The 12,072-nt window shown below is 37.9% G+C and overlaps 1 protein-coding gene across 2 annotated transcripts in view; it reads right to left on the reverse strand.

Moving 5' to 3' along the window:
* FBXL21 (F-box and leucine rich repeat protein 21) overlaps positions 1-7,259 on the reverse strand; it is an 11,857-nt gene extending 4,598 nt beyond the window's left edge. Inside the window, exons 1-4 of one of the 2 annotated variants that reach the window (XM_023516088.1) lie at positions 6,028-7,259; positions 5,271-5,396; positions 3,792-4,155; positions 3,233-3,355 (exon numbers count right to left, since the gene is read on the reverse strand). In XM_023516088.1, the coding sequence (XP_023371856.1) occupies positions 3,233-3,355; positions 3,792-4,154 (486 nt within the window). In that variant the 5' untranslated portion in view covers position 4,155; positions 5,271-5,396; positions 6,028-7,259. Of the gene's footprint in view, positions 1-3,232; positions 3,356-3,791; positions 5,141-5,270; positions 5,397-6,027 lie in introns of those variants that run through there. The other variant, XM_003782172.3, reaches the window with a different exon arrangement.
* Between the last annotated feature and the right edge of the window lie 4,813 nt (positions 7,260-12,072).

Below are 12,072 nucleotides of genomic sequence, written 5' to 3' on the forward strand. Positions count from 1 at the left end.
TCCTGCCTCCGCCTCCCAAGTAGCTGGGACCACAGGCGCCCGCCACAACGCCCGGCTATTTTTTGGTTGCAGCCGTCATTGTTGTTTGGCGGGTCCGAGCTGGGGATTCGAACCCACCACCTTAGGTGTACGTGGCTGGCGCCTTAGCTGGTTGAGCTATAGCTTTTTTCATTGTTTCAGGTTAATTTGAGGATACAAAGAATTAGGTTACAATGTTTGCATTTGTTAGGTAGAGTTCCTCTTATAATTATGTTCCACCCCTCAGAGGTGTGCCATACACCTAACATTGTGCCCATTACTGGGGGCATACCCATTCACATCTTCCCTCCCCGTGGCTGTACATTTTTAAATGGTTGGGGAAAAAATTAAATAACATTTTGTGACAAGTGAAAGTAACATGAAACTCAAATTGCAGTGTCCATAAATAAAATTTGACAGGAGCACAGCCACGCCCCCCTGTTTATATATTCTCTCTCTGAGTCTACACTGCCATGCTGGAGTTGAATGGCTGCAAAATGAGTCTTGAATGGCAATAAGAAAAAAAGTATGTGTAAAATTCTCATGAGAAACCATTTAATCTATATATAGCTTGTGAACTGACTTCTTTTGAAAAAAATTACAGTAATGATTTGTTACAGGCTAAGGCAGGAGGACTGCTTAACTACCGTAGGACTATATGGCTCCCAAAGCCTCAAATATTTACTATCTGGACCTTTCAATCCTTTCCCTAGAAGACACAAAATTTTTATTTGTTTATTTACTCTTATATTTCCAATACCTAAAATAGTATCTGGGATACAGTGGGTAGTAAGTAAACATTTGTTGAATGAATAAGTGAATAGAAAGATGTCCCAATGGCATGCTTTTCCTAACAAATGATCCAAAGTGAATGCAAATCTTTATATGCCTTGGAGACTGACAAACTAAAGCTCCTTAGAAGGAGTAGGATTTCACGAGTTTTCAGATCCAGTATTTTTTGGCAAGGACAGAAAGTCTGGAAACCAAATTTATGCATTGCATGATCCCTGTTCCTTTTTCAAAATCAATTTGGATTCTACCAAAGCTTCTATTGTCCCTATGAGAATGACCCAATTGATTACAAATATTAATTAACTAATAAGAAAATTCATTGATATAGACTAATTGTAAACCGGTTTTTACAAACTTTCAAATGGTAGCAGGATAGACCTTTTAACTAAATTTTATGGAGCCATATTGATCAGAGAAATATAAAACCAAGGTTTATTTTCCCTTTAATTAATTCTCAATTGACTATGTTAGTCCTGAAGGACAAATTTAAACATATTTCATAATAGCAACATATTTTTAGCACTTTTTATGATTAGCAAAATACTATACTTTATCTTATTTTTCCTTAGTTTAAAAATGAAAAAATTGAGTCTCAGAGAGATCCGCAAATCTTGTCAGAAGACAGAGAGCTCATTTTAAACTGTAGAGGCAGAGGTTGCAATGAACCTTGCTAATTCCTGGTTACATGAGCCACCGGAGAAGCTGGCCCTGGAAACGGATGTGCAGCATTACAGATAATTTTTAGAATCTAAGAATTTCTGGCTAGTCTAATTCTATAGTTCACAAATAAGGCAATAACTCTTTAGCAGTAATGTTTTCAGGCCCATTGTAGTGGCTCATGCCTGTAATCTTAGCACTCTGGGAGGCCAAGGTCAGGAGTCTGCAAGCAGCCTGAGCAAGCACAAGACCCTGTCTCTATTAAAAACAGAAAAATTAGCCAGGTGTGGTAGCAGGCGCCTGTAATCTCAGCTACTTGGGAAGCTGAGGCAGGAGGACTGCTTGAGCCTAGGAGTTTGAGGTTGCTGTGAGCTATGAAGACACCATAGCACTCTAGCTGGGTGACAGAGTGAGATTCTACCTAAAAAAAAAAAAAAAAAAAAGAAAGTAGTAAGTTTTCATCTGATTACTTATGTTACTCTAATCCTCAAGTGACCCATTTTTTTCCAACATATCTCTTTAAAAGATAAACAGGCTAGCAAAAATGCTGGCTGAAAGAGAGCATGACCCAGTTTATGAGAGAGATGGTGCTGCAATTCCTTTATCTTCTTCTATAGGAAAGTTTCCATTAACCAGTTTTACAAATAACTGTGATTGAGTGCTTGTCATATACATCAGGCACTATTCTAATTCTGGGTTTATAATAGTAAATAAAATGGACAGACTCTATACCTTCAATGAGCTTATGTTTTAGTGTTGAGGGGGAGAGAAAAAATATGTTAAATAAGTATGGGAGATAGCTTCAAGGGTCAATAAATGATGCAAAGAAGATAAGATAATGTAACACAGAGTAACTGCAGGAAGAAGTGTAGCAAAAGTGGTTAATGCAGGCCTCTCTGAGGACATGGCATTCAAGTTGAGGCCTAAATGAAGAAAAAACAGTTACTAGTCTCTGTGGCAGAAACTGCTATTTGCTTCCTAATAGCCATTCACCCTTTCTTCTTTGGTAATCCAATCCCAATTTTTAACTGGGCACAATGCCACCTGGGTAAAAGATTTCCCAAGCTCCCTGAAATCTGGTATGGCCACAGGCTGAGCTATAAAGAGAAACATTCTATGGTATTTATGGGCAGGGTCCTTAAAAAGGAGAAGCATATCATTCTAGCTCTGTTTCTTTTATCCAAGAGCCACCTTAGATGATGAAAATGAAGAAAACACCTTGAAAAGAGTAGAGTGGCAGGAAGGAGTCTAGGTTCCCAACAACTTCCTACTGGCTATGGACTGTCTCCCCTATGGGTTTCTTTAATGTAAGAGAAATAAACTTCAATCATGCTTTTTAACCCACTGTTGTTTTGGAGTTTCTGCAACATAAACTCAAACATCATTCTAACTAGTATAGTTCATTCAGTTAAATGTTATACTGTTCTGCCTTCAATGGAGACAATACAGACTTACAGGGAAACATCCATTATTGCCTCTACAGAATCTATATTCAAAGTAACTACATAAACTAACACTTGAAAATAGTAAGCAAAAAAATCTAAATTTTATATTAATGACACCGACTGTAGGAACAATTGCCAAAATTGCAAAAGAAACTAAACAATGAAAATGTGCATAAACTATTTTTGCAAAAGTAAGCACTAGGTAACAGAAAACTGCTTTAAATAATACTTTCACTATGGGTAAGAAAAGAATAGTTTCTGCTTACTTTGGCAATATTTAGGATTTTAGTATAGCTCGCAAGAAAGCATGGTATCCTTACCTTTGACACATTCATAAAACTTGGCTTCGCTGTTGAAATCAAGCCCAAGGTGTGGATAGAACAATTTACCAGCTGAGAAAGTATATCACAGGCAGCTTCTGCAGACTCTGTACTACTATCAACCTATAAAGAGAATTTTTAATCTTAAATAATTTATCTAAAGTTACTGGCAATATAATTATTTAGTAGAAATCAATTACAAAGTTTTATATATACCTTCAAGCAATAATAGAAATAAGTATTTTTTCTTTATACCAAGTACCCCAGACTATAACGTGAAAACAAATGATGACAAAGTAACTTTCCAACCACTTCAGAGCTTCAAGTCTTTTACAATTACCTGAACTTTCATAACGGCATACAAAGGAGGGAAACTGAATTTTAAGTTTTTTAATTCCAGATCAAATTCTGTATCTCTATCTACACAAATAATTACAGACAAACAGGAAAATGACACAAATTCTGCAAAATGCACTGACTGCCTCAAATTAAGGACTGAGACATCCAAATATGTTGTTAACATAAGTCATTGTTTTTATGTAATGCTTACTCTTCTTACCTTAAAGCTGACATACTGGAGATGGGCAGCATGCTTTTTAATAATTTGCTGAATGAGATCAGGATGAGTAGATTTAAAATATGAAGTAGCTGACTGGTTCAGCTCGAATTCAAACTTTCTCCACAGGTCAGGAATATGAAACACTTCATTCCATCTCCTACACACAGAAGACGCACGGGCCCGGTCTATTAAAGGAAGATACTGAAAAATCTGTAATAGCACATGAAGAGGCAAACTGCCCCAGTCAAGAACAGTGTACTCATGAGTCTGGTTGAAAGAAGAGTAGAACTCAAGTTTGGGCTGTTTTGCTGTTGGTGAAGACGGGACAATTTTATTTGCAACAGGCAAATTGTTCCTCTTCATTCTGTAAACATTAAAAAATGTTAAGTTTTTGATCATTTTTTCAGACTCTAACTACAGAAAATAACGTTTGAAAGTGAAAAGCAATTAACACAATCCTAGTAGTCATCTTCCACTTTCTCGCACTGATAGGTGCTGCTTTGTGCTGGGGACTCAGAGGTAATAAGTACAGACCTGTTCTCAAGGAGCTGTGGTCAAAGGGTGAAACACAGTGATAAATGTTCACCTAATGTGGGCCAAGTCTTGATGGAAGAAAAATAAATTGGCATTTGACTGAATCTGTGTGTGGAAGAGGCAGCTGGGGGGGCTTGCAAGAGGAAATGTCTGAGGAAGCAGTGTATGTCCCAGGATTATCCCTAGTCAATTACTGTATGTTTCTATTGCCTACAAAGCAGAAAGCATCATTTTTTAACTGTGCTAAGAGCTCCTGGGAGGTCTGGGAGACAGTAAAGCACAATAAAAAGCACAGGTGTGAATTTTAGCTCAGCTCTGTCACTTACTAACTGTACACATACGATCTTGTTAGAGCAAATTAACTTCCCTCCTCTGTAAAGCAGGGATAAAAGCAGTACCTATCTCGTAAGGTTACTGCGAGGAATGAAGTACTTTAAATGCCAACTGACAGCAAGTGTTCCAGTCTGTTGCTATATTAAATTGTCCAATGCAGTTCTCTTACTATCCATTACTCAAGTCCAAAGCACAAAAACTCAAATGATCTGCAGCAACTTTCAGGTGACAGCCTGGATACAGAAACTCTAGAGAGGCTAGACATGGCAGGGACAAAGTCTTTGTGTAACACCCCTGATCCTCTCCAGTTAAAGTAAAACAGCAAAGGAATGAGCATTCTTCCCCTCCAAAAAGAAATAATAAATCGCCAGGTATCAGCCAGCTCAGGACATAAGAAGTTTGAAGTCCAGGTATATTCAAATATACATGGTCATTTTGCAGATCTATTTTATTTAAGAATCCAAAGCATTTTAAGTATACAATTATTTGAAAGAGAAAATAATGGTAACAGTGGTTCTGAAGTTTACCTTTCATTAACTATTTAACCCTCCTTTCACCTTTCAATATTAGCCATATACACAAGGAAGATTCAGTGTCATAACTGAAACATACCTTCAAATGTAATTATTTTTTAATATGTAAATATTTCTGTTTTGTGATTCACTCTGTATGAGGTGAAACATTTCTTAACCACAACATAGAGTTGGATCCCAGAAGCAGGTCTGACCTATAAAGTAACTGAACAAATAAAAAGTCATCTTTAGGGTTTGGAAAACTGAAATGGAAAGGAGAAACAGTTCCAAAGCTGTATCTCAATTTTGTTTCTAATTGTTTCACTTGGAAAACTACAGAACAGATAGTTAACATTTCACTGAATTATTGCAAAATAAATTAGCCCTGATATAATCCTTTGCTATAAAAGCAGTGAAGCCAAACATAAAATAAAGACTTCATCCAAATCCTGGGTTAGAGAACTGCCTTACAGTTCTAAACAAAGTGATTGTTCTATATATTAAATATCATTGTATATAACATAAATTGATACTTAAAATTACTTAGTAAAATTATTGCATTTGCCAACTCACTGAGAAGAAGAATCAATACAAATAGGATATTAATGCCCATAATTTATGAAAAAGAACACTTTAAATTTTTTTCCTTGTTTACATCCATTTTCAGAGCCTAAAACTCACCCACAAAGCATAAGCTTCATATAAAATAATTTCACGGCTACGTGCATTATAATATATATTTTAGAATGTAAGACAAATTGATCTTTATTAGCTAGAAAATATTGATATAAACATTCTGGCCTAAACATATGTGATCATTTAAAAAAACGATCATTTCTTTTTCAAGCCTTTCTTACCTAAGGATGGCTTCCAAGTTATAAGTCACTCGGAACCAACGCAGTGAAGTAACTGCTGCCGTGGGGTACTCACCGACATCCATTTGATTTCACTTCCTATCTTGGCAAAATACCACAAGAACATGTTCATCAGAATATATTAATAAACATCCAATAATTTTATGCTTAGGATATAAGGATTTTGTTACGATATAATTGATTCCAGAATTATTTTTTGTTCATAAAAAAACTAACCTGGTCAGTGGAAATACTTCAACACTTGCCAGAAATTATACTTGAAGCTCTATCAAGGCTTAATTCATAAATCAAACAGTCAAAGGACTCTGAAAATTCATTTTACTTAACAGGTATACAGAGATAATACAAAAGATTTAAGGTAGTTCCCGACTACAATTGTTTACAGGCTGTGTAAACCTTTGTGTTCCAGTTTATATCATTAAAGTGTAATAACTAAATAGGCAGGCCGATAACTTTTCTTTTATCATTCTTATATGAATATGGTTTGACTAGTCTGCTGTTAATAGGACATATGCTTCTGAATCTTAAAAAATTTCATTTGTATAGACAGAATCGACATTGATTCATTCATATCTCCCTGGGGTTTGACAAATTTCAGGAACAGTTAGGACCAAAGTCTAAGGACACAGAAGAAAATAATAAGAGGTCTATACCAGGATTAAAAAATCATGACCTTGGCATCATGAATAAATGTTTTAAAGTAAAAATAAATAAGTAAATATCTTCTCCTACTTTGTAAAAACCAAACTCAACTACATAGAGGAGGTAAATAAAACATTGTAAAAATTTTCTCATAAATCTTTACTGGGTAGCATCTGCTAGTTCTCTATTTCTCTTTGAATCTCACCCCCCACCCCTCTCAAAGGAAAACTGGGAAGGACAGACAGAGAAAATGTATTCGGGCTCAATATTCACAGTTTGATTGTCCCACTGCCACATGCTGTTTCACTGAAAGCCAAGCCACTGTTTTCAGATAATGTCAAGGCTGGCTCTCCCTCCTTTAAATTCCTGAAGTGGGGTGAAAGGGACACTGGAGTTAAGAGGAACAGCAGAAACAAGGCAGACGAGTCCAGTGACTTGTATTCCCTCAACCAGACAAACACAATTCTATTTACTGCAAAAACTTTTCTACTGAGTTACACTGTTGGCCATTCTTTATGCAAGAGCTGGGGTGTCCAACCTTTTTTTTCCTCTGTCCCATAATGGAAGAGTTATCTTGGGCCACACATTAAATACACAAACACTAACAAAAGCTGATTAGCAACAAAAAAAGGTCTGTGCATACTTTTCATGATATCCAACATTACAGATAAGCAAAAAAAAATCCTTACAAAATCAGCATACAGCCCAGGGGGCTGTAGGTTGGACACCCCTGTGCTCCAGGATACTGATATAATCTGGTAAGGCTATAAGCAGGGACTTGCTACCTAATACTGATAAGAAGATGGTGCACAAGTAACCTATTTCAATCGGTTCATGAAAGTTTTCAGGATCTAATTAATTACTTTCCAGTTGCTGAAGGAACTTGATTGCTGCAGAGTCATTATGTGGAACTTTGAGGACCAGTAGAGGACAAAACCAGAATACAGGACATCATTAAGTGACAAACTGTACTTCCAAAAAAGGAGAAATAAGCAAGTTGGCCCTGACCTTGAGCACAATTGGAAACAGGTTTATTTGCATTTAGCAACGAATTATTGATAACTCAAAGATCACTTAGTGGCTTCCCTAACCATTTAATCCATATTCCTCCTGTGATATGTTTTTTCATTTGGTAGATCAGGTGATCACGTGAATAGTATTCTCTAAAAGTACCTAAGAAATCTCCCATAGAATTCTGGAGAGCAGCTCGGCGCCTGTGGCTCAAGCGGCTAAGGCGCCAGCCACATACACCTAAGGTGGCGGGTTCAAATCCCCAGCCCGGGCCCGCCAAACAACAATGATGGCTGCAACCAAAAAATGGCCAGGTGTTGTGGCGGGCGCCTGTGGTCCCAGCTACTTGGGAGGCAGAGGCAGGAGACTCGCTTGAGCCCAGGAGTTGGAGGTTGCTGTGAGCGGGATGCCATGGCACTTTACCCAGGGGGATAGCTTGAGGCTCTGTCTCAAAAAAAAAAAAAAAAAAAAGAATTCTTGAGAGCAAAATTATCAAAGACATCAGATGAAAGACTGAACATCCAACACCAACCCAGGAACAGAAATGGAAGCAACTATCTTCCACATCATCACAGTGTTCCATTAGATTGGTTAAATGAATACACAAATGTTACTTTAAAAAGTTTCAAGTTGTCAACTGTCGCAAAAGAAATAATATGTAAACAGGCAGATAACAGAATAAAGATTCAAAGGCCAGATGAGTTTGTTAGATGTGGCAAGATGAAAATGAACACAAATATCAACAAAAAAATGCCCTGGTACAAATGGCTTCACACCAGAATTTTATCCAACCTTCAAAGAAGAGGTTATACCCATTCTACAGAAACTATACCTAAAAATTGAGAAGGAAGAAATCTTCCCCAACACGTTCTATGAAGCAAACATCATCCTGATACCAAAACCAGGAAAAGAACCAACTAAAAAGGAGAACTTCAGATCCATTTCACTAATGAATATGGATGCAAAAATTCTCAAAAAAATCCTAGCCAAGAAATTACAGCTTCTCATTAAAAAAATCATACATCATGATCAAGTAGATTTCATCCCAGGGATATAAGGCTGCTTTGTCATATCAAGTCCATAAACATAACTGGCCATATCAACAGAAGCAAAAACAAAGACCATATGATCCTCTCAATAGATGCAGAAAAGCATTCGATAAAATTCAACATCCTTTTCTAATTAGAACTCTGAAGAATATAGGAATAGGTGGCACACTCTTTAAATTGATTGAAGCCATCTATGACAAACCCACAGCTAATATTATACTGAATGGAGTAAAACTGAAAGCTTTTCCACTTAGAACTGGAACAAGACGAGGTTGTCCTCTATCACCACTGCTATTCAACACAGTGCTGGAATTCTGGCCAATATGATCAGGCAAGAGAAGGTAATAAAGAGCATCCAAATGGGGGCAGGGGAAGTCAAACTCTCCCTCTTTGCTGATGATACAACCTTATACTTAGAAAACCCCAAAGACTCAACCACAAGACTCCTGAAAGTGATCAAAAATACAGTAATATCTCAGGATATAAAATCAATGTCCACAAATCAGTAGTCTTTGTATACGCCAATAACAGCCAAAAGGAGAAGCTAATCAAGGACATAATTCGCTTCACAGTCGCTTCAAAGACAACGAAATACCTAGGACTATGCAAAAGAGGTGAAGGACCTCTATGAAAAAAATTACAAAACCCTAAGAAAAGAAAATAGAAGAAGATATTAACAAATGGAAGAATATACCATGCTCGCGGCTGAGAAGAATCAACATTGTGAAAATGTCTGTATTTCCCAAAGCAATCTACAGATTAAATGCAATCACCATTAAAATACCAACATCATACTTTCAAGATTTGGGAAAAATAATTCTTTGTTTTATATGGAACCAGAAAATAACCCTGTATAGCTAAGGCAATTCTTAGTAATAAAAACAAAGCCAGGGGCATCAGCCTACCAGACTTTAGGCTGTACTACAAGCCCATAGTGATCAAAACAGCATGGTATTGGCACAATAGACATAGAGATCTGGAACTTGATAGAAAAACCAGGTGATGAAACTAATATCTTACAGCCACCTGATCTTTGATAAACCAAACAAGAACCTACACTGGGGGGAAAAATCCCTATTCAACAAATGGTGCTGGGAGAACTGGATAGCCATATGTAAAAGACTGAAACTAGACCCACACCTTTCTCCACTCACTAAAATTGATTCAAGATGGATAAAAGATCTAAATCTAAGGCATAAAACAATAAAAATCCTCCATACTTGAAGGTATCGGCCTAGGGAAAGACTTTATAAAGAAGACTTTAGTGGCAATTGCAACAACAACAAAAATAAACAAATGGGACTTAATTAAACTGAATAGCTTCTGTACAGCTAAGAAGACAACAACTAAAGCAAATAGACAACCATCAGAATGGGGAAAGATATTTGCATATTATGAATCCGACAAGAGCTTGATAACTAGGATCTACAGAGAATTTAAATTAAGCAACATAAAAAGAGCCAACAATCCCTTATATCAATGGGCAAGAGATGAATAGAACCTTCTCTAAAGAAGACAGACGAATGGCTAACATGTGGAAAAATGCTCATCACCCCGAATTATCAGAGAAATGCGAATCAAAACCACTCTGAGATATCACCTAACCCCAGTGAGAATGGTCCACATCACAAAATCTCAAAGCTGCAGATGCTGGCATGGATTGGAGAGAAGGGAACACTTTCATACTGCTGGTGGGACTGCAAACTAATAAAACCTTTTTGGAAGGAAGTACATAGAATCCTCAGAGAACTCAAATTAGACCTCTTGTTTGATCCTGCAATCTCCTTACTGGGCATCCACCCAGAAGAAAAAAAATCATTTTATCATAAGAACATTTGCACTAGACTATTGCTGCTCAATTTACAACTGCCAAATTGTAGAAACAACCTGAATGCCCACCAATCCAGGAATGGATTAACAAGCTGTGGTATATGTATACCATGGAATACCATTCAGCTACTAAAAGACAGTAACTTTACATCTTTTGTATTAACCTAGATGGAGTTAAAACACATTCTTAGTAAAGCATCACAAGAATGGATAAAATGGTAGCACCTGTGGCTCAAAAGAGTAGGGTGCCAGCCCCATATGCCAGAGGTGGTGGGTTGGTGGGTTCAAACACGGCCCTGGCCAAAAACTGCAAAGAAAAAAAAAGAAAAAAAAAAAAGAATGGAGAAGCAAGAATCCAATGCACTCAATTCTGATATGAGGACAACTGAGCTAGTACATCGCAAAGGGCGAGGGAATGGGGGAGCTGAGAGAGAGAAAGAGGGAGGAGGGCAGGAGTCACGGTGTGTGACACACCTCTTGGGGCAGGACACAATTATAAGAGGGACTTTACTTAACACATGCATGCAGTGTAACCTGGTTCTTTGTACCCCCAATGAATCCCCAACAATAATAAAAAAAAAAAGAACAGAAATAATTATCAAATGTCCTTTACTTAATTTGCTAGCTAAAGTTGCACACTGAGCAATCAGATTGCTGCCCCATGCAGGCGTCCCCTGCCAGGGGTCTGGAATCCTAATCATCAGCGCAGTGGTAGGGGAACCACACGCAGAATGGACAGGTGGCTTTGAAACACACAGAAGAATCAGTTGTGCTTTCCACTAAATATAATCCAAGCAGAAGACAAAACATAGATGTGTTGGGGAAACTGTCAAAAATATTTATGTTCTTTGCAGCCCACCTAACTCTTAAGTTCTCTTCTAAGTCTAAAAGCTAGAATTCTATAAAATTTCAAAATCACATAAAATTTTCATCCAGGTTTGAGGGACACAAAAGAAGTATGTATGCTGAACATTTTCTAAAGCAGTGGTTGTCATCTTTTTGGTATTCTCACGTTTTATCAGTGGTGTAGCAATTTTCTACACCCTCTCAAGTCTCTCTTGGTATTAAGATATATCTACATAAAAAGAAAACTTTTAATTTTAGGATAGGTAGGTCCATTTTTAAGTACGTCGTATGACAACTCAGCTTTTCAAAATATACGTAGACTGAAGACACCTTTTGAAAGCAAGGTGCACAACTGAATCGGGCATCGTGTTAAGGTCCCTGAGCGGAGGACACCTGAGCCAGCAGTTTCCCTCTCCACACTGTCCCAGAGCTGCGCTCAGCATACAGGCCTGGGAGAGAAGGCGAAGATGCGCCCAAGCCTGTCTCTCTGTCCTTTCCCTGCACAGACCACCACAGAACTGGGTCCGGTGTTCGGCACCGCAGAAAAACCAACAGGGTAAGACCTAGCTCCCGGCTGCAAGCCGCGCTCCGCAAACCCCGGCGCTAGGGCGGCTCCACTGGGACCCCCGAGACCGCGACGCGGCCGGGG

The sequence above is a fragment of the Otolemur garnettii genome, unplaced genomic scaffold (assembly GCF_000181295.1).
Source record: "Otolemur garnettii isolate 467f Iridium unplaced genomic scaffold, OtoGar3 scaffold00003, whole genome shotgun sequence".
Lineage (NCBI taxonomy): Eukaryota > Metazoa > Chordata > Mammalia > Primates > Galagidae > Otolemur > Otolemur garnettii.